The 23738-nt window shown below is 38.4% G+C and overlaps 1 protein-coding gene across 8 annotated transcripts in view; it reads right to left on the bottom strand.

The window, feature by feature from the left end:
* Nucleotides 1-23738, bottom strand: part of MCTP2 (multiple C2 and transmembrane domain containing 2) — a 153065-nt gene that overhangs the window by 5768 nt on the left and 123559 nt on the right. For all 8 annotated transcript variants that reach the window (XM_035336133.1, XM_035336131.1, XM_035336135.1 and 5 more), the window contains 4 exons: nucleotides 16746-16868; nucleotides 13883-13924; nucleotides 3242-3351; nucleotides 791-900 (listed from right to left, as the gene is read on the bottom strand). In XM_035336133.1, coding sequence (XP_035192024.1) covers nucleotides 791-900; nucleotides 3242-3351; nucleotides 13883-13924; nucleotides 16746-16868 — 385 coding nt within the window. The remainder of the gene's footprint in view (nucleotides 1-790; nucleotides 901-3241; nucleotides 3352-13882; nucleotides 13925-16745; nucleotides 16869-23738) is intronic.

The raw sequence follows: 23738 nt of genomic DNA, 5'->3' as shown, positions 1-23738 counted from the left end.
TTTGATTTAATCCTTTATTTAATCCCCTGCTCTCCCCCCCTCCAGTGGCTTTTCACACTGGCACCTTCTCATTCCCTTTTTCTGCATCCAGGAGAGCCAAGACAGCAGCACACGGCTGAGTCCTGGAAGGTTATGGGAGCTCCCTACAGCCCAGCACTGTGCCAGGGCAGAGCTCCATGGTTCAGTGAGGATTACCTGCACCATTTCTGCTGTTTGACCTCAAGACTGAGATAAAACATATCACACCATAAATAAGACAGAAGGCCATTTGGAGATAAGGAAGGATTTCAGCAACTGAAATACCATCATCTTTTGTGAAAGACCACCTTACCCTTCTTCAGAACACTGCTAGGCAATTTTTCATATTTAAAAGCTCCTCTTTTACTTCATCCCCAGAAAGTGATGCATTTTCATACAATTCCTTTCTGTCCCCTGCTCCAGATTGATGTTCAGTGCCTCTTGCTGGACCACGGGCACAGTACTCCTCCTGACTAAAGGGGAATTAAGAACCTAAAGGCTCCATGGTCAAGCCTCCATGGTGAAGCTCTTTAAATACACCTTGCCCGCTCACTACCATTTCCTGTCTGTGGGCTCCAGCACCAGGAAGCTAATTACTTCCTTGCATAATAATAACAGTTATATTGGAAATAGCTTATCTACACTAACGTGCCTCTTGTGGTGCTGCTGGAAACTTATAAAGAACCCTAAGAAAAGCTTAAAGCTTGCTTGATGTCATTCTGTAGGTATATACTGTATTTATTGCATGCATGAGAGACAGTGGAGTACTTACCCCAGATTAAAATAATGTATCTCAGTGGTATAAAGTACAAAATAACCGTTGCTGCTGCAAGGACCAAGCAGGCCAGAACAGAGAGGAAAGGCACCGTCCAGTTGAATGTGCTGTAAAGAATAACAATAATATTCTCAATGTTTCTGCTCTGTACTCTGTTACTCAAAAATAATTTAATGACTGCATTGCAGTGCTCAGCATATTCAAATACACTGTAAATTGCAGACCCTTTGGAAGGCAGATAAGCCGAGTCCTGCATCTGGATGCTGTAATAGATTAAGGCACTGTCTGAGAGGCAGGTATCACGATAAGGAGAGAGGATAGTCTCTGGAGGGTTCAGTGAAGTTGTTAGCCATGTAGTAAGTTGTATTCATTTCTTCTTATACATGTTGCACTTGTTACACATCTCTGCTCACCGGTCAGCTCTCCATTATTCATGAGCAGATTATCTGATTTGGAGATGAGGCCATGCCGCAGGTGCAAGCCATCTGAGCTGGCTCTGCTGGACACCGTGGAGATGACATGAGATGTGTGTCGATGCACAACTTGAATGTGGCAGGTAGTCAGAATCAACCCCACTAATAATTTGAATGGATTAATTATGACTGACGTTAAATCTTAAAAGAACAGAGACATTTCTCTGCATAGTATTGGGGAATAAGGTTCTATATAAATATCTCTTAATAGCTATCTATTTGTTTCCATTTCCCCACATTTTCATCAATTTTTTACTACAATGTCCAAAGGAGGCTGTCTTAGGTTGGTGGTAGCATGTTAGCATCAGTCCAAGCCTTTGCACATCACCATTTATCGCAACAGGAGCACTTTCCAAAGGCTCAGCCATCATGGTCATTCAAACTTCTGTAGCACAAAACAAGATTTCTTTTTCACCCAAACCATTCATATATAAGCCCACAACATATTCAGGGTGAGCAGCCATTGCTAATGCCTCTTAGAAGTTACTTTGTCAACTTATTCCCTTGCAATATGCATCTCCACGGTACCACCAAACATTGAGATACCTGGACTACGAATGCCAATTAGTTTGTAGGTGGATTTACAGATCTGGGCATCTGTTTCACGCAATCTGCCTGCTAACTTCACATCATGATGACGGGGAGTAGGAAGAAGAGAGAATGAATGTGGACCACTCGTCAGGCTATAAAATATGAACTTCCCTTGACAGATAAAATTAATAGGACGGGAAAAGAATTGCTTTTAAGCTTCAATAGGTGTATTAAATATTACGTAAAGATAGGTGGGAGAGGACCCATCATTATCAATCAACGTAGCTTGAGTAAAAAAAAAAAATAAAAAAAATAGCAAAACAGCTCAATTCAGTTAAACTATTAAAACTCCCTATGATTGCATAACTAGAGTGACAGACGGAAACTGTAGCACAATTCAGTCTGTCACTTACAGAAAACTTTGGTGGCAATTTTTTAATGGTACATTACTGTTGAGTTACAATGGAATTCTTCTGAAATTACATAGGGCCTCCACATTAATACCCAATGTGTTCTCTAAGACCATTGTTACCAAAATGAATACAAGAATTAATAGTGCTTAAACACTCTGAGTCTTCCTGCCATGCAGCTGGGCAGAACAGTGCCCTGTTCATAGACTGGAATACATCTCTGGGCCACTTCCACCCCAGCTGGGGTGCACGGAGTGGAACCACAGCACATGGGTTTGCTGTATTTTTAGTCTGAACCCAGCTCCTCATTAAAGTGTCGTTCAATCACAAACCATCACTTTGTCTTCAAAACAGAAAACAATGTGGGTCAATTAAGTGCCAATAAAGATTGGGTTATAAAAGTTTGTGTGTGTTTGCATGCAGAGGGTTTTTTTGGAGTTCTTTTTTTTTTTGGCTCTTCACCCTCTCTCTCTTGAAGGGTCAGGAATACCCTATGTGCCTCCCGTGGTGACAAAACACAGAAAACTGCCTTCGGGCTTCCTCATGGCATCAGCAGGAAGTAGGGAGTAGACAAAATGGTAGAAAAGAACATCAATGTACTAGAAAAGGAAATCAGTGACTAGTAACCCCTGTAAACAGGGCAGGGATGGCATGGGAAAGGCAACGCCAACCATCAATCCCTACCTACTTTCTTTGGGAGAAATGAAAAGCCTGATAATTTTGAGTCCACATCTTCAAGAAGCATTCTCCTGTCATGACTCTGTACCTTATCACAGACAGACATGATCAAACATCTGGGCAAATGGGTGAAGGTGAGAGCTACACCAGCACAGCACATGGTTTCTTCTCTTCTTTATCTTTTGGAAATGTTTTTGGAGTAAACGACTCCCTGAGAAGAAGAAACAGGGATAGTACTCTCCAGGTTCTCCTGTTCTACCTTAGTCATTTCTGCATCAAGAAATTCACCCCGCCTTAACTGTCCTCGCTCTTCTTCATTGCAAAACATAGTTAAGCAAGAAAAGTCCATCACCTACTTTTTAATCCTCTCTCCAAATGATGCAATTTCTTCTAGGATGCTTTGAACAGCTATGATGACCTTTTGGACCATGTGGATTCTTTCAATTAATCCTTTTTTCTCTGACTCCTAAAAAAAAAATATATATATATATATTCATTATTTGCTAACACGATCACAAACGTGAGAAAAGTAAGAGATTCCCAATATCACTGATATATCCATGAACCTAATCATATCACTGAAGGAAGGAGAGAGAACATACCCTGGGTTTGTTACATACAATAAACGTGGAGGCATACAGTTCCTTATATTTTCCTCCTTTTCCTCAGTACGTGGGCTGAGGTTTCTTCATCTTCTAATACAAATCAAGTGCAACAGTTCAAACCAGGCTTTCAAAGAAGAACCCAGTTGCAGGTCAAACCTGAAGAGGTGCTGAGCACCCCTGAGACAAGCCAACCTCTAGGGGGAGTGCTGTATGCTTAGTGCTTCTCAAGACCAGAGATATTCTTAGGCAGAACTTTTGAGTATCACTTTTCTGAGCTTTGCAGCCATGTAGCCAACAGCCATGCTGTTTTCTGTATATAAATTAACAGCAAGATACTGAATGCAACTTTTTTTTTGAACATTCTGTATACACAGACATTCTTTTACTGGAAAAAGAAAAGAATCAAAGGGAAAAATGACATTTTCCTTTTACAGCAGCCATCTCACAACTTCATTTCTTACTGCTTATTTTAGGCAACAACATTACAGGACATTACTACACATGTGCAGAAATAAAAAGGAAGCACAGAATGAATTAAAAATCAAAATGACTTAAATCAGCCTTGGAAATCAGTATACAATTATCAGCATTCAGCATTTCTTTGCCAGCAATCTAACACACATACAGGCATGCAAATTGGTGTGGTTGCAGATATTCTAGCAAGAAATCAGCAAAACATTCACTTATTACAAAATGCAGAGCCCTGGACACTGATTTTACATCACATTTAGACTCTCCAAAACCAGCTCAATTTAGAAAAAATAAGAAATAAAAGAAAAAAGGGGGGGGGGGGGGAGAGAGAAGAAAATTTAAGTTGTGTTTTAACCCGTCAGTGTCCAGAGAGGGGAGATGCTGGTACAATGCAAGTCGAACCCATGTTCTCCATGGTCCCCACTGGCCAGAGCAGAGGAAGGGGTGAGTGAGAGTAAAAAGGACCAGAGATGTTCAGATCAACACTGGCTGAAATTCTGCCTTTACGTTGTGAGCCCATGATATTTTGCTGTGCAGGAGAGAGAATCAGAGACTAGCTACAGTTGCAATAGGCCGCAGAGGTGAAGTCTCATTGCTACAGACTTTTTTGCATTACCATGCTGTGAGAGGGTCTGTGCGCATCTGAGACAGGGCACGGCACTATATCTGTGTGTGCTAAAATAACATATGAACCATCCTTGGATGCTAAGAGCCAGACATGACAGCGTGGCCCCTGTAACCCTTAAAAGCAAAGGTTTGCATTACTTACTGCACATTTCTCTTCACAGTAATTTTTGAGCTTAAAAAAACAGCCAAAACCACCATGGAGTTATCAAGCTCCAGACATTTGAATATTTGCCTTTAGGTTGTAAGTGAGTGCACAATGAATAGAAGCAAGATTTTTAAATAATCACACATTTGGGTGTGAAAATGAGTATTTTTACATTAATAAAACAACCAACAAAAATGAAACCCTTCGGGTGTGAAATAACCCCAGAACAAAATAAATAAATAAATAGTTAGTTTACGTGAAAATAGCACCAAAAAGTCATTTTCACACAACTCCAGTTATAACCTTGTTAGGCTTAAATGTAAATGACACATTAGGATTATTTTTAACTATTCCTTCACTAGAATGGTGCAACAGTCGCTTAGTCATAGTTGGCTTTTATACACCAAACTTGCAAGTAGAAGTTTAGAGCAGTTCATGGAGAAGCAGCCAGGGGGAAATTCATTCTATCCAAATTCAGACGGAGGGGTAAAGGAACCATTTCAGACAGTGATATTCCAGGGCAAGCCTACTCTTGCTACCCAGAGCTGCAAGGAAGATCATCTGACAACTCTATCTGCATCATGCTGACTTCATTTACACGTCTTCGACCGAGCTTGGAAACATAGTGATAATGCACTTTAATCAATACAACATAACTTCTGCTGCAGCCACCAAGCTGACTAAAAAAATAGAACAGGAATCACCATTTCATGGGATACAACAATTGTAGGTATATCTTTTCCTAGCATGCACAAAAAAAAAAACTTTTTTTTTTTTTCAAATTATAATAGAAAATATGCCTAACCAAGGAAAAGGCAGTCTTGGACTAGACAGCCTTGTAATTGAAATCAGTAATTGGGCAATGGAATGGGTTACCGCTGCCCATGCTCTATGCATAGCACTGTCTGTGCAAAACGATTTCAAAATTAGTCAATGTCTTTTCTTTGTTATTTTTGTTTTGTTCTGGAAACCTGCAGTCTAAACACATCCACGGGATGAGAAGGTCACCAGTCAAGCAGTAGAGAAGCAGAAAAATGAAGTACGATAAATGGGATTTTCCAAATTATTTAGCTTTTTGAGTGCTACATGTGTTTTCTGAAGTCAGGACCTTACAAAACACTGTCAGAAGCAGTAAGAATCTTTGTAGTCCACCAAAAAGACAGTCATTGCTCCATTTATTAGCAAATGGGCAACTGCCATTCAGAAGTCTATTTTTGAGTATTACCATATTTGTGGAAGATGTAAAAAATAATTGTAAATTCATCTTCCACTGAGAACACTTTTCCTATCTGTGCAAGGTCTCCCTCAACCCGGACAATTTTTTTCCATCCTCCTGAGAAATCATTCTTTCTTGATTTCTTTTGGATTCAACATATTATGCTGCTTGAAAACAGGATTTGGATACCCATGGTTCAAAACCACAGCTCAGTATATTTTCCTTCAATTAAAAATAAAATATCCTGCCTGTTTCTGGCATTTTTTTCCTACAACCAGTCAAGAAACTTCCTTTCCTTCAAGGCCTTTTTCTTCTTTATTTCTTAGCTGATTACAGCACTGTGGGTGGACCAAAACTAGCCTGGAGCCTCTGGGAAAGAATTAACTCCATCAAAATGAACTTACAACTGAGAATTAATTATATAATCAGTGTGCTACTTCAAATCTTCCTTGCATATCCTGATTTAAGAAACCTTCATTTCTACATTAATTGCCTGAACAAAAACACAAAAGGGGTCTTACAAAAGATTAAGCTTGTCAGGGGAAGAAGGAAAAAAAAAAAAAAAAAAAAAGGCAAAAAAGCAGCAAATTCAGAAATTAAGTCTTTTGTGTCCAGTTAATGCACATCAGCTTGAACTTTTACATGAAGACACAAAATCTCTCTGCCCTGCTGAAAACTGCTTCTAGATTTTTCTTTCTGAAATGCGTAAGTTAACAAACAATGTGTAAATGCACAGAGTTACTACAGTTCTGTGATCTTTTTTCCCTTTCCAACAATGCTGTCCTGCTCCCAGATGTTTGGGGACAGTTGCAAAAGAAACTCTCACGTGAGGGCAAAATTGATGCACATCCAGTGACAGAGACTTTGAAAGTGTGCGATACGTGGCCAGGAGGGGACACCTCCAGCAATTCATGTCTGGTAAGCTACAGACCATGAGACCTACAGGGGAAGAGACTGTATTTTATTAAATTACCAATCGTTTGCTCTGCCCTGCAACAGAGACCAAATAATGCTAGTTATTGAATCTGCTCTGGGGTGAAGTATTCAGTACTGAATTGAAAACATGGATGGTGGAGCTCTACTACTTCTTGTTTCCGTGATTAATAGCTGTCATCTATACAAAAAAGCTAAAAGCTGTTCCCTATTTTTTTTTTTAATTCATCCTCCAGATTTTTTGTTGTTGTTGTTCTGGATATATCCAGAACAGTAAGCAACAAATGCAAGAGGAAAAAAAAAAAAAAAATGTCCTAAGTGTATTTTTGATGTATACTGCAAATATCGTATGCACACAACTAACATTTTAGGTTTGAAGTTACTTACAACTTCTAAATACTTCACTTGGATTTCATATAAAACACTCTCACAAAAAGAAATCTTGCATGCAATTTTCAAACAAGTGGTATTCATCAGCAAATTTGGCATGCCAAGGGAAACTCAATATATAAAGCTGAAAAACACTGGGGGCAAGGACAAGGAATAAGGGGAGGAGAAAGAACAAACAAGGATACAGGGATTTATGTGAAAGGAGGAAGAAGGACACAAGCAAACAAATCAGAATTGAAAATTTAGAATATTTTCAGGAATTAGAAGAATTAGTCTGCCTATCTTAGGCTGGCCTAGCTTTCAGGATTAGCTTTTTTACAGTAGCTATTCTACTATGTCACCACTGCTACAAGCACATTAGGGCAATGTTTTGCCAGGATTTATCCCTTGTACTGGATATGAATTCCCCAGTGTGTTACCAATGAACAAGACTGACAGAAAGGGGAAACGAAGAAAAAAACTCAGGCGTGCATGCTTTTTTGCTCCACTATTCCTCTGGGTTTTGAAAGCCATGCAGTAGTTATTTAGAGAAAAGGAGACTTAACCAAAGTTGGATTTCACTTGCAACTTGCTTTGTGCTTGACTGCAGAACTCCAAACTTTCCACTGTCTGGCAAAACCCACGCCAAACAACATCTTAAGGCCAAAATACTTGTAGATGAAGAACTTCTGAAACCAGAAAGATTTTATTGGCTATAAACAGCAGACCACTGTCCTCTATTGTCTGCAGGGAACCGTTCACTAACGGCTTCAGTCTAGCAGCAGAACGAAGCTCTTGTGGGAGGTGGCAGCCATGGAGTGACAGACAGTCTCTTGGTAGCTAAAATGAATTCCAGGCAGAGCTTTGAAAATAGACACCACAGCAACCTTGAACCGGATCCTGCCTTCGGTGGGAGCCAAGGGTGGCTGAAACAATCCCAGCAATCTGCCTTGCTGAGTCACTGTCTTGCCCTGTGTTGTGATGTCTGCTGCGTGTCAAGGAGGGCTTCTCGGCTCCTACAGAAGGACGGGCACACAGAGAGGATGGCTGCCAAACTCTGAGCGATTGCCTCGTGCAGTCCCGAAACTGTGCATCACAGGATCGTTTTGTTTATTAACACCATACTGCAAATGTGCCTGCCTGGATGTGGAAATTTAGCGAATCTGAGTGTACTTGAAATAATTACCAAATAGAGGAAATGCAACACATACAGGTCAATTTATGCTCTCAGTTAAAAAGGTGTGAAATCTGGAATAATTCCACCAGAGCTAATAGAATTACTTCAGACTGATATGAAGGAGAGCACCATCAGCCTTAAAAGGACGTATTTCAAATGCAGGGCACATCATCCTACAGCTAAGTCTGGGGGGCCACTGGCAAAACGGCCAAAGACAACCATCTCACACCTTATTAACGAATGTTCATGGAAAACATAGTTCCACACTTCCTTTGCTTACGTTAAACAAATTTCATCTATGTGCAAAGGACCAGAGAGTCTCCTAAGCCAAACCAGAGTTTAGGATTCTGTGGAGAGACTTAAATCATGACTCTATTGCTTTCCCACCGGACAAATGTGAAATACAGAGGGTTTAAGATGCATTTTCTGAACTCATACACATTTGCATAGAGATATAAACCCAGAGTCTGGCGATATTGCTACAAGTCTTAAAGCAATATCAACAGTCACAACAGAATAAAACACCATTTATGTGCACAATGACTAAAAAGAAAAAAACTCATCATTCATCTTTTATCTAAAAAAAATGGAAGGGGAAAAGAAAACAACTTTAAGAAAGAAAAAAAAAAAAGTGCTATCTCCTGGAAATACACATGACACATAAGAACAATCACACAGTGGTTAGACTTAAAATACTGGATCATCATCTATAATCTAGGTAATGATCTTTAACAGTTTGGGGTACAAGAGGAAGATAGACTATTCATACATCTGCCAATTCAAAAGAAATTTTAAAAACATTTTAAATAGTTGGAATTTTTATGGGACAAGAACTCCCTAAAGCTTATGAGCTCAGCCTGGAAGCCTGATTGGTGCTATTTAATATTCCTCCAGAGATTTAGAGAAGTTAGAGTTAGTTTACCTACCTGCAGGGCAAGCAGAAGAATTTTAGTCTGCATAGGGCTGCTAAGGTTTATATTTGAGGAGAGCCATGCAACAGTCCCTAGGATATATGGAAATCCTCTGCCAAGTCCCTGCCTTGAATTTCTCTCTTATCACCCCTATACCTATGGATGGTTTGACTGCTGGTGGATCATGATGATGAGACAAGGATTGTGCCAAGGTATAGGATGCCTATGGATCACAGCGTTTCCAAACAATGCCACACTGTAAAAGAAATAACAGACCATATCTCTCCCAGTTTCTGGTACAAAGGAGACTTTGCAAAGATGAAAGCATAACCAGAGTAACCCCTGTGCTCTGGCTTAACCAGAAGTTGATTAGGTTAATAAGAAGCTTGGAGAAAACTTACAGAAGCCATAATTGTGTCTTAAGTGATATCTGGGAACTTTTGTTACCTATAGCCTAGATGGTTGCAAGACAGGATGATTGTGTGTGCTTAGAAGTGCATCCTCCAGCTTTGCAATGAGCATACCTCATGCAAGCAGCAGAATCTGTCCCTTAGTATTTATTATAGCTGATGAAGAAACCTAACTTATTCATGGTCTGTACGATGACTTGTTAAGAAGCAGTAAGAGAAGAACCACAAAGAGTCCACTGAACAGAAATCAGCAACTTAAGGGAGTCCACACCTACACAAAAACACACCTTGTTTTGTTTTTTAATGATGCAATCTTGGCTACAATTTTGTGGAGAAGGTGGGTCAGCCTTGTTAGTTTGAACGTAACCTTTGTATTATGGGGTATTTTCAAGCCTTTACCATTATTTCTCCTCAGTAATCTCAATGGGAGGTGTTGAAATATTATATTGCAATTGTGGTATTGAAGAGAAAAGAAAAAAAAAATAATGAAATTATTTATACTTTCAGGGAAGAAAACAATGAGATGATATTGTCTTGTATGACCTTTCCTAAGTATGGGGATATAGCATCTTACACAATAGACTCTTGGTTCATGTTTCAATTACTGACCTTTACTGTAGAGAAAATTAATGCAATTTTCATCGTAATCCACCCGTACAAATAAGATCCATACGGAAGGTTTCCACATGCTGAATCTAACACAAATGGAAAATGTCAGCTGTTTGCTACTGGATGAATTTGACTTTAATTTGTTCAGCTGGAGTCTTTTTGAACTGTGCCAATAAAAGTTGGTGCATTTTTGGTACCTACTTTTGACAGATAATTTCGTACATTAAAAATACTGACTTTTTCTTCTTTGGGGACCCCAGCCCCATCAAAAATAGCCATGAGTTACTAAAAATTTCTTGTAAGTTGCCAGCTGACTTAGCTTGAAGTCACAGTGTCATCTAATCCTTCCCTATTACGTCCCATTAGCCAAGCACGGCTCTGTCGGCTCATTACTGGATGGAGACCCCCCAAAACAAAACAGGAACTGCTGTTGATTTATTTTTGTCTCTGATTTTCTTTTAACTCAGTTACCAAATCTGGAAATAGTAGTAACTGTTCCACCACACCATCACCCCTATTTCAGAGGAAATGTAAACTTTTATCCAGACAACTTAAGATCACAACAAGACTCCAAAATTCTTTCCAGTCAGGTACTATGCTACACTCATTCAACAAGGTGACCGTCTGCTCTTGAAGCTTTACAGTTGTTGTCAAAAAAAGAAAAAAAAAAGAAAAGAAAAGAAAAGAAAAAAAAAAAAGGTAAAATAAATAGAAATGGTCAATAATCAGATGACTCACAGTCTAAGCTGCAAGCAACTTGTCTATACCTTTCTACTGGTGGGCAAAAGATATTTCAGTGATGTAATTTTAAAGCAATCCTTATTCAGAGAGTCTGACAGACCCCAGAGCTGACAGGACAGAGCCTGAACTCTACATCCAAGATGGCACAAATCCGAGAAGGCATTCATCTATCCAGCAGCTTATGCCAAAGGGATACATTTCTCTTATCTTTTACAGTTCTCCATGATGGTATTCGGAAAGAGCAGAGAGGGAAAGAACGGGGGAGTAGGCAATTAAGCCCTGTCATTTGAGACAGATAGTTTAGGTGGAGGGAGTTAATCTGCTCTTGGGCTTTTTGAACTAAGCATCTGTGTATTTATAATTTGTAAACAGTTCGTCTCTTAGAGGGTGTGTTACAATTCCCAGAAGCATGGTCTGTTATGTCTAACTTGCAGCAGAACCCAGAAAGGCTATGTGTGCGACTATTTTCGTACAACACGATGATAGGAAACAGAAACAGTGACCTCGTATACTACAACCCAACTAACAGATTTCAACTTTAGGAGTTCTTGTATTAGGGAGGAAAAAAAAATACACAGACTTCTTTTTAAAGTATAGCTGTCTGTTTAAATGTTGACATTGCAATGAGATAATGTCATAAAATTACATTTTTCTTACACTCCCTAGAGAGCACTGGCCACCCTCAGACTTGGAAAAGTCACTTAGAATAACCTAATGTACTTAAAGATGCAAGTCAGAGTGCACACATGGTCTAACAGTGGTGCAAAGGGAATGTACCCAGGACAGCACGAAGACATTAAGGCAATGCTACAAAGTGCATGACATGGGACTTACATAATGGCTGGCAATTCTCTAATAATTCTATGTCTGAATCTCATAGACACGTAACACTAGTATACAACGAATACAAGTTACGAATTATCATTGCTGTCATATTGGGATAGAAAGCATTATCTTGGTCAGAAAGTCTGATGGAGGTGTCTGCTGTGAGTTGCTTTAATTAGTTCTTCCAGCTCTCCATTTCTAAGGGCCTTTACTGCATGAAATAGAGATGAGGCAATGTTGATTACAGCAAAATGATTGAGCCAAATCATCAACAGCTCAACATTGACTCTCAGGATTTTTCCCAGACTACCATACTTAGTCAAAAGACACTTAAAAAAGAAAATGATAGTGGAGTTGTTTAGCAGGGGGCAAAAATGCAAAGCAATTAGATCCATATGTAAGTGACACAGATGACTTTATAGAGAGAACCAAAGTCACAGGAGTTATATCCAGGGTAAATCTGACCTAGAATATTTTGGTTTGCAGCAATTAGCCTGTTGCACATCACAGGCAGAAGGCTGTATATGTATTTAATACATTTTTACATCTTTTTCCACCTCAGCACTTGAAAGTAAAAATACTGGAAAACCATAAAAGAATAATGTAAATAGGATTGGTTCCGGAGAATAAAGTTACACATTTAAGCATCACACAAAAAATACAGGCTCAACATATACTGGCATCTAACATTAGGTACCCACAAAATAGTAATTATTTTAGAGGGACAATATTCATTTGAAAATAATTCAACTTTCGTTTAGCAACTTCTGCTTAAGTCCAGATATTGGTCCATTTAGTTGAAGAATTTTACAATGCAAAGAATGAAATATAAATAAGAGCATCTAAATGATTATTGAGCATTGCAAGAAACCTGTTATTCAACTGAATTGTCTAAACTTCAGCTTATAACTTCGATTGGTTTCTAGTTGTTCATCATAATATAACAACCGCAGAAGAGCAGGTTAAATTTAAGTAACTATTCCCATCAATTAGTCTGCTGAGCTTCAAATCGAGTGTCTGAGAGTTAAGGTGCAATTGCTAACTGTGGTATTGATTTCCTTCTCAATGATCAACAATTTCAATGTAACGCTCTTAAAACATAGAATATTCAAGAAGAGCTTATTAACTTAGTATGCAATTTGAAAGTTTCACATTCCTTGTGAACATTTTCTTCCTAACAGCTAATGTTCCTTTGCATGCTGTTGCTCGTTAAATAATTCCTCACCTTTTAGCTCTGAAGTATTTATAGATTATCAGATCCTCCTTCACTTACTTATGTTTTTTCAAGCTGTATACATTAAATTCTCTTAATCTTTCTTCATATGCCATGCCCTCTAATCCTTTTATCATTTGTCACTGTGGTTTGATAAACTTGAAAAAAATCCAATGAATTTTTCATAGTGAGAAGAACGAGTAAGTATGCTCTAATAAAATGAGGAACAGGCCTAGCTAATTCCCTTTCTTTCTACATTTCAGCCAACAAACTAAAACCATTTTTTCCCAGGCTTTATAACGAATATTGAGAAAACTCTAAGCTGTCCTCCAGAAATCACAGCAATTCTGGCCTACGAGAATGGAAATACTAAATAATTTGCAGTAAGCCATCAGTGCAGATTGCCTATGGAAGCGATGAGGGATTTCATGTACTTACCTTGTCCACCCATGAACATATGGACACATATGTAAACATGTGTTTTATGATTTCAAGCACACAGCAGCAACTGCTCAGATTCAAATGAAGTTCATAGGTCTCATACAGGTAATGCCATTACTGAACGTTATACTAACCAACCAACCTTCTCAATCTTTCAAGTTTGCTCATCAGCAAACTGGTAACAATTGTTTTCCCAGTAAATACAGACAATGAATGGAGATCTCATGGAGATAGGGTGGTGGGTTTGTGCTCCCCCCACTTTCCTTCTGATTCTAGCTAACATATCATCGTGAAATATGCTTACCTTGTCATCTTCATCATCATCATCATCCAAGCCCATAAGATCCTGCAAAAACAGATGCCCATATTAGAAAACATTACACTTAATTCTCAGTGGCAGGCAACATTCAAAAAAGCTTATGATACTCCCACGTTTCATTACACAGTTTTCTCCCACTTCTGTTACAAGTCATTAACAAACCCACCACTTTCACCTTTCAGAAATAACGTTTTGTATTCAAGGACTTTTTTTGTGATGGTTTGAACAAAGCATGCAATGCCCTATACAAATTTTAAGTCTACATAAAGCATTAGTGGTTGTGTCCAGTAGTTTGAAGGCAACAGGCTTTCAAATTCATTGCCAACTTTAACTATCTGTAAACAGCTTTGTTCTTAGTCTGACAAATGAACCAGTCGGCATGTCAAGGCTGAGGACTCTATAGTCAACTTGTTCCATCCTCCCTGCTACAATGACTGCTCCTTCTCTTGAGGGCCATTACTGAAGCATTAGATGGTAGAAAATACATTAGTATAAACATAATCAATCTCATGAATCACATTCAGATTTCTATGCAGCATTATTTTCTCCCTTTAACTTCTGTGCTGACAGGTAGGGGAGAAAACAAAAGACTTGGCTATGGCTTGAAATTAGGAGCACTTGGCTTTCAATTCAGGTATTTTATAAGCTGAGCCTCCAGGTTTTTCTTAGTTATTTAATAGGTGTATTTGAATCAGTGTATTACAAGTTTAAATACAGATAACTATAAAAGAATGTGAAGAATCAGAACAAAAGATGTTTGGGATTTGTTTTTATCCTTTTCCAGAAAAAATAGTTTCATCTAGTACACACAAGGTACTGAGAACTCAGATATCCAGACTTACTCTTTGGCTCTCTCCAGTACTCAGAGTAGCTGAATTAACAGTGATCATGGTTTACATTTCTATAGAAGCTCCCATCTGTAAATCATAAAGCATTTTACCAATATTCATGACTTTATCCTCCTGGCAATTGGATCATGCCTACAAGGTTAATACTGTTATCCCCATTTTATAGCACAGAAATCAGAGAGAGAATATGATGGCCACTTTTCCAAAAACTCTTGTTCTCTTTCTTCTATATACATAAAATGTGCGCGCTGGAACACAGAAAACACAAGTAGTGCCAAGATCTGAAGAAGCAAAAAATAAATAAATGAATGTGCAAAAAACATTGGTATTTTGAAAAAAAACCTTTTGTCATCTGCAGGACAGATGTGACTAGAAGTAGCACCTGATTGTCTATTTTTGACCTACAGATGGTTAGAATCACAGGCACACATAAAAAAGAAATTAGGTAATATTAAAGGCACTTTGACTACTTGTTCCATATGATCCCAATCCTACAAAGCACTTAGGCAGATGTGTAATTTTGCTTATGCAAAATACACCCCTGAATTCCACAGTATCTCATTGTTTGCAGGATGTATGTGACAGGAAAAGGGCAAACCTTCTGCTGGACCTTTCTTTAGTACTGCTACAATTAACTTGCATTTTCAGACACAAGCTTTTTGTATCATCTATCCCAATGATGTGCTGCTCAATCTTGCTGACTTATGTGAGACTCTCCTCACTTGACGATGCAACAAATTCACCATAGGAAGAATGGTAGGTGTTGAGAGGTACTGTTCGTGTATTTTTTCCAGGGTAACCTAGCATTATTTTATATTGCCTTTTATATAAAATAAAATAAAATAAAATAAAATAAAATAAAATAAAATAAAATAAAAATATAAAATAAAATAAAAGTTTGGCTGGGATTCTCCCACATGGGAAGTTCTCATTTTCTTGATGAAATTAAGTGGTCACTGGAGACACACAATATCTTTCTATGCTATTCTGGACTTAGATGGAATTGGAGAAAAGCACTTCTCCTACCATTTATCTTCAAATCAAGTCTACATCCTGGTCCCTATAACATGACTTCCCCTGTGTTCCAACAATCTTTCCATATGGGGATTGATCAAAACTGAACTAGAAGCAACTATTGTTGCTAATACAATAGCAACTGACCTTTTTTAATCCTAGGATAGTATTTGTCTATATAAAATCTGTGCAATCGATTTGTGTAAAGGTAGACTTTAGGGGTACAAATGCCAATCATCTTTTCAGCAGAAATTAGAAGATTTAGGTCAGCTTATATTTCATTATTGTACTTGTTACACATTCTAAAATGGAACATTATGGAAATCCATGGATTTATCCTCTTCTTTAACTGTAATTACTATTGTTATGCAAGTAAAGACAGTGGGCAACAACAGTTTCATATCTCAACAGCTGCAATTTGAAACATGTAAATATTTGTGTATTTTAATCTTTTCTTTTTTCTCCTAGATCAAATTAAAGAACTGAAGGTTAACTTTAAAAAAGAAAGAAAACACATTTATTATTTAAAATTGGGAGACAGGTAGGAGGAGTAAGGTTTTCTTCTTGAAGTCTCAGATAATCCAACAAGGTTTAAAAAACAACTAACTTCACTTTCAGCTTGTATTGACTTTCCTCTTCTGTGAATCATGAATCATCAGTGTGATGCAAAGTGTAAGAGCAGTGGGGGCATGGATTTTGGGGTCTTGTCATGTTAATCTTTCTTAATTCAACCTAGTTCAAAATCACTGCAAACCTTTTTAAGTGAAATCCCCCTCCTACACACTCTTCTCTTCTTCCCCCTAGTACACTGAATGTTTTATTGCTTGAATTGAATCAGAAACATTGAGAGGGTGGAGGTTTCTTTTCAGTACTTTGAAATAAAAATGTTTAGCTACACAACTAGCATGATACCATTAAAATGCATGACAACTTGCTCAAGGGCAAATTCAAGCTGGGTCTGCCAGAGTTACTGAGATTTTACTTGCCTGGGCATCTTGGGTGTTGTTGGCCTTCCCTGTTCTGACGAGGGAGAAGTTGTATGCAAAGAGCACCAGCAGAGCCAGGGGCACCATGTACAGTTCCACGCTCCACACGGTGACCACAAATACCTGGGAGAAATAAAGCAATAGAAGGGAGCATACAAGTATGTAAGTAGAAAGACATACAAGAAGGCCTTTCAGTCATTATCCTGATGTGCATTCATCCTTGAATCTCTCTTAACCTCATTCATGTTCTTATTTTGGCAAAGAAAATCTGCTTGCAAAGTGTACTCTCTTTCTGTTCTGTTTGAATCTAGTAGGCTGCTATTTGTTAGCTTCTCCCTCCCTGTTTTTGGTGAAGGCCATAACATAAGTTTGGTCCAAAGGCATTATTCTCTCCTTCCTGGGACTTCCTCAAGCCTGAACGCTCTTTGTCGTTAATGCTAGAGCATAATAGACCCACTTAAACCTGCTGCCCTTCATCAAACCCTAATTGCCGGCCCGTCTTTCACAGGCTAGAGGAGTTTCTTCCTCTTGTGTAACAGGAGCCATCCACCTCTCCAGTTGCTCAGTGAGAGATACTTAGCAAATTGATTTGCACCATTGTTCCGCCTGTGTTCTTGGCATAGCAACACAGAGAAAAGACCATCACCTTCCAGAAGGCAAGGCTGTAGGTTGCATGTGATGCGTTATTTTGGGAAGGGATCCAGGAATCCTATTCTCCATTCCCATACTCTTGCTATTTTCCAGCAAAGCATATTCTGATTTCACTGGTTTCTTGGGGTCTCTCTACCTAGAAAGGGTATGAGTTTGTACCTTCAGAGTGGTATCTGACAAAATCCACTAATAGCAGAAGCAGAAACAAAATTTAGAAGTTCTGTTCTGCAATTTGGATCGGCAAAACATGTAACCAGTATGACAGGGAATTGAAAAAGCACTTAGTATTTTTCAAAAATATGATACCAAGCCAAACTGCAACCTTACAAGTACCAACAATACCTGAATGGACTCCAAACTAGGAGTGGTTGGAAAAACAAAGTTAAATCCAGAACTGCCATAAAATGTGTGTTGTGATCCCATTTCCTTTTCTCCTCTTACATAGTGTTTTCAGAAGAACTACCTAATGTCTATAGTAACTTTAAGCTATTTTAAACAACCTCCTTTAAAAACTAGACACAAATACACTTATATTTTTCTTTCCCCAAAGGAATATCTGAAATGATCAGAAACAAAAATCACATTTTTAGAATAATACAGGTAAATGAAAATGAGTCAGATCCTTCAGTTAATGCATCTCAAACTGCAATGACAGAAAACTCTGGGTGATTAGGAAGTTAAATCTCTATCTCCATTAATCCTTGGTCTGTCAGACACTATATATGAAGGCAAGTCTGGCTTTTTTAGAATGGGATATATATGGCAACATGTATTGTGTTATGGACCCAAAAGTCTAGCCACAGTGTACCAAAACGCTACTTCCCACTGCATTCCATGGGGTGAGAATTTATACACCTACAAAACAGCTCTTGTAACTTGTAAAAAAAAAAAAAAAAAAAAAGGCTTGCCTGACCTCAGACAATTGGCCAGTTAATATCTACCAGGGCTAAACATAAACCAAGAAACAATGACTGCATATGTAGCCCTGCCCAAATAGCAGTAGCATTTTCTAGAGCAAACCTGATTTTATGTTAGCTGTTGCTATGCAAGGAATTAGACTGTCATCCTGTTCAAGGCATTTGTAGGCCAGTAAAACAATCTTTGAGATATATGCATTCATAAAATGGGCTGACATCCAGAAAACATATCCCCATACTATTGATTTGCAGCTTAGGAACTTAGAAGAGGATTAGGTTTTGATTTCTTTTTGATCATGCTTTTCAACATACTAAAAAATTAGAAGTGATAATGATTCCAACAGTCTAATTTCATACATAAGCAAGGCAACCAAAACACAAGAATGCTGGCAAGAAGGCATGATACTTGATCTCTCTTACAGGAGGCTTAAAAAACTGTGGTATCTCAAGATAAAAAGAAGAAGGTCCATAAATAAAAAGTTTTAACCCAAACTCCTCTGAAGCTATTCCACCTCTCTTGAATGAATGAATCTTTGCCTGTTTTGTAAGATAAAGTGAAGGTGATGCAAGCTCCCATCCCACCTCAAGTGTCATTCTAAAGAATGAGGATACGTTATTGGAAATATCTATACGCATAATAATCTAGCATATATATATAAATAGCTAAAAATAGATGCACACACAGATAGACACCTGATTCTTATTCAAACTCCTTTCTATAAATTCACATTGCTAGGTATGAATTCAAAAAATTGATTTCAGACTGTTGGAGACGGTTGCATATACATCATCTCCCTGGGTTATATGTGAACTCAGTCTCAACGTAGCAAAAAGACTCCACTGGCAGTCAGCTATGCAGAGTCCTACAGGAGTCAATGAAGCTCTTGAAGAACCTCTCTTCATTCATTCAGTTGCAGGACTTGAACCAATTTTAGTGCATCTGTCATCATCCTATATGAACATCGCTCCGCTCAGTTGCAAGTATAATACAACCTTGCAATCACAGGTCATTTAGGCAAGATACAAAATCAAGACCTTGGTGATTTTAGATCCAACAGTATATTTTGTGTATTATTAAGTTTCAGACCTTAAATAAAACTTAAAATTTAATTGCAAAATCCCAGCATAGTCTCAGCTGATAGCTGAGGCATCCTGTCGCTTCCTTTCTAATGCTGACTGGTTAATCAGCTGCTGAGTTATAGCTCAGACAGCGACACTTTGATAGAGCTCCCACATCTACTTAAGAAGAGTTGCTTTACTGCTACCATCACAGCAGAGAAGCTTTCATTACTGTGACACAACACAGATACAAGACAAATTAATTTAGCTATTCAGAAATTATTTAGCCTCCGAGGTATGGGAAATGATTCCTGTGAACATACAGTACATCATAAAAGTTCAGAGGGTGTTTATAAACCGAATAGAAATATTTCTGCATTCTAACAGCCTTTTCACTAGTTCTGCAGCATCAGCCATCAAAGCAGTTCCCATATAAGCCCACAACCTATTTTTTTTCAGCTCTCACACAGCACCACAGGCACCAACTACAAACCAAAAGGCCTGTGGTATAGACACCCACTCCCCAGATTACAAATGGCTTTCTGTCATGCATGTTTTTATTTTCTCCCCACTGGTACCTCATGTCTGGGAGAAGCTCCTGCCTTATCCTCCTCAAATTATTTTCTAATGACATCTTTCATCAAAACTCAAGAATGGTTCCACTGCTAACATATACATATACCATAGCTACTGCAAGCCTCAGTATATTCCCAATTTCTTGTAGTCGCTAGTCTGTCTTTTGCCTAATACAGAGGCTGGTAAATGAAATCATTAACAGGTTCAGATCACTTGCTCAAGATCACAGTAGCCAGGGACAGAATCCCTCGATTTCAAATGATCTGGCTTTTAACAAACCATACTTTTTCATGTTTCACTTCATCGTTAGACCAAATTCTGTCAGACATAATCCATTACATCATTGACACCTTTTCTGCTGGGCTTCATACTGTGCATGAGAAAAGTTAAAAGGACAGTAACCAATTTCTAAAATAAAAGTCAAGCAAGAAAAAACTAGCTTTCTGCATTACATCTTTTAATGCAATTTGAGAGTATAGAAGCCCATTATAGAACTGAGCAATTTAATTCACAGCTTTACAAAACAATGATCAAAATAGAAGCAGAAATGGGATAGACATGTCTGGAGGAAGAAAAAGAGCTATTGAAACTAATATTTAGACTAGAGTTCTACCTAGAAGAGAACAGCAACAACACAGCCTTGGAGAAAGGACCACTCGATTTCAGCTGATTAATGTGTTGCTATTTCAAAGGGCCTAATAACTACAAGTTAAAGCTCTGGAGGTTTGGAAGCCGTTTCATCTGAAAATCATTGAAGAGGGGTCCAACTGTTCCTGTCAAGAAGCATGGAGTTTGAACAACCATGAGAGTGGCCCTTTTGACAGCAGTACAAAAGATGAGAGAAGGCAGTCTCAACTGAAAGTAAAAACAAACCCTTAGAAACACGTTTCAAATCTGTTTTTTCTGCCCCTCTGGTTCTAATTTAGGATCTGACTATTAAGAACAGATTTTAGACGGGTGTCCACTAAAGTATGCCCATAAAACATTTGTCACCAGCAAACCCACAGTCTTGGGATAGAACAGTTTTAAGAGGTTTAGAAGCCTAGCATTAGATGGGACTTTCTGGGCAATTTTTCTGCACAATAATTTTCCTTTTTGACTTAGGACTTTACTTCTCTTTCTGGAGAAGTAAAAGACACTATGTTCTATAACAGAATAATTTCTGTTCTATAACAGAATAATTCTTGGAAAACAACAGTGGTGGGGAGGAGAGGGATACATTCCATCAGATGGAAAAAATAAAAGTGAAAGGAGATTAAATGCATGCACAGAACCTATGGTAAAAGGTTATTTTATCAGCAAACGTAGGCTCCAACGCTAATGAAATGCCTCATCAGTGGAGCTGTGAAAAATATTATTTGAAACTTCAGGTTTCAAAACCACACACAATTTGACTGAAGTCTAAATGACTAACAGCTTTGTCAAAAGTTTCCTTGCAATTTATAAACATGGTACATGCAACTCATGAAGTCAGGAGAAAAAACAAGCTAATACTACTCTAAGTTATCTGTTTTGAACTAAACCAAAACACAGGTTGTTATTTGAGACACAAAAACATGTTCCCTTTTATTTACAGGGGAGAGGAACTGCATGTTTCTAACTTATCTTGGGGTTATGTAGGCTCAAGTTGCCATGTACACACAAATTGACTGTTTATAAGAAGAGAAATTTCTGTAGCTAAGTATTCAGTGACTACATCTCTAGCTTTTTTATTATTATTATTATTGTTCTTTTTGCAGCCTTCTGTCCTTCTGCCCCAAACAAAATACAGGATGTTAGCCGATAGGGTAAGACACTGGCTCTCCAAAAGGGCATTCAAATCACTTGGAGGCAATAGGCTTGTCAATGACAAATTATTTTTGACAGATATTTATTCCTGTCCTTATAAAGGGAGAGTAAAAGAGTCAAAGGAATAATGGACACACCCACTTAAAGCAGGAAAGTCATGCTCATGTATGTACCTGCATACACAGAAGCATCTCCTTCAGATACCAGGCAATATAGATGCACTAACATGGTGCTGAGATCAGGCTACCAGAAATCAGAGTATATCATGTGGACCCATGTGAACACATTAACAGTCTTTGCAATCCTGGGATGGCTTGTGCATTTGATGAGGGAGATATATTTAATAAAAAAAAAAAAAAAAAAAAAAAAAACCTGCAACAGAGGCTGCAAACAATTAGTTTAAAAATAGCTCCACTATAAGGCAGAGCAGATAAAAGTTGAGACAGTTACAAAGAATGCATTTTCCGGTAATGTCCCCCTTCCAAATAATTTCTTCTTATAGTAGATCTTCTTCCAAAGAGAGGCACTCCAGCATTCCTCCTTCCCATAGCTGTGGGATGCTCCATCACTGCTCCATGCTTAGCTGAGAGCTACCTCACCTCCAGGCACCAAGCTGGAGCCCGGGGGGGTGAGCGACAAGCAAAGTCACTCCCTCATTGGGATGCAGTAACCAAGAATGTGGCAGGAAGAGAAATTATACATAAACAGACCAGTGCTGTCAGAATAAACCTATTTACTTTGGATTCAATCTGCTTTGTGTGTCCAGCAAGAGAACACAGAACATCTCAAGAGCGGTACGGTGCATGCATTGTATTGAGTGGGGACGACCAAAATCAAAAATGACCTGAGGGAATGGAAGGCCTTAAATATTTATGCCATGCTATGAATTATCCCTGCATTGCTCCACAGATCTCATCTGTGTACAACTTGCTCATTTCATGGATATAACACAGGCAAAAAGTTTAGCTCTTCTACATAAGTGCTCTGTTGCAAAGGCAAACACTGTTGAAATAATAATAATAATAAAAAAAAATCCACCTAAACACTCCAAATCCAAAACAGAACACCAAACTCTGCCTCAGTATAGCTCAGTCTGGGCATTAGATGTACGTCACGGTACAGAACTGAGGATTAGGAATAAGGGGTTTGCTTACACAGCACAATTTGCTACCATGCGGATCTCACTCTATTTTGCATATATCACCTTAGGTAACAAAAAACACATGGCCACGTTTACCCGTCTCAGTAGTCTGTGTAAATCAAGCCAAGCAATGCAGCTACAAAGCCATGTCCTGTATGTGTGCCACAGCCACACATTCCAGCTCTACTTGTCCCAGCTGCAGCATTCTGAGAAAGTAGCAGTGGATGAGGTTATCAGGGGAGAGAAACAGGAGGTGTCTGATCTGTGCTTGACAATTTATGTTACATGTGGTGATGCAAGAAGGAAAATGAGCAAAGACTTCGAAGTAAGGAGACAAGATGGGAACTACACTCACCAGGGTCACAATTTTAATGGCAGTTTGAACATTAAAAAAAATAATACTCCTTACTCGTAAGGAAACAAGACATGAAAACCAACAAACCAGCAAAAAAAAAAATCCCTTAAGAACACACAAGAAATCTCATACTGTTTAAGTCAGTATGTGTTAGGGCCTTTTTTATCACTGTCTGGTTTAGACTCTTCAGGGGGATCTCATTTTCTTTGCTGCGGCAAGGAAGTAGAAACTCATTTGTGTTTTAAATGAAAGCTGTGATTCATGTGCAATCACAGGACTCTAAGAAATAGAGCTGTAAGAAAAGCATGTTATTCTGCAAAAAGTCGCAGTGAAATCAGAAGAGTTGACAATATTACGATCTGTTCTCCACCGTCCTCTTGGGACACTGCTTTTGGCAACTCAATCAGGGAAGGCTGTGATGCTACATTTAAGGCTACCTGACTGCAAACACTTACAGAACGTCCACACTTGGATACTGAATTACATTACAGAACAAGAACTAAACA

This window comes from Oxyura jamaicensis, chromosome 10, assembly GCF_011077185.1.
Source record: "Oxyura jamaicensis isolate SHBP4307 breed ruddy duck chromosome 10, BPBGC_Ojam_1.0, whole genome shotgun sequence".
Lineage (NCBI taxonomy): Eukaryota > Metazoa > Chordata > Aves > Anseriformes > Anatidae > Oxyura > Oxyura jamaicensis.
Note: the sequence above shows the minus strand (reverse complement) of the source record. Positions and strands in the feature narration are given on the sequence as shown.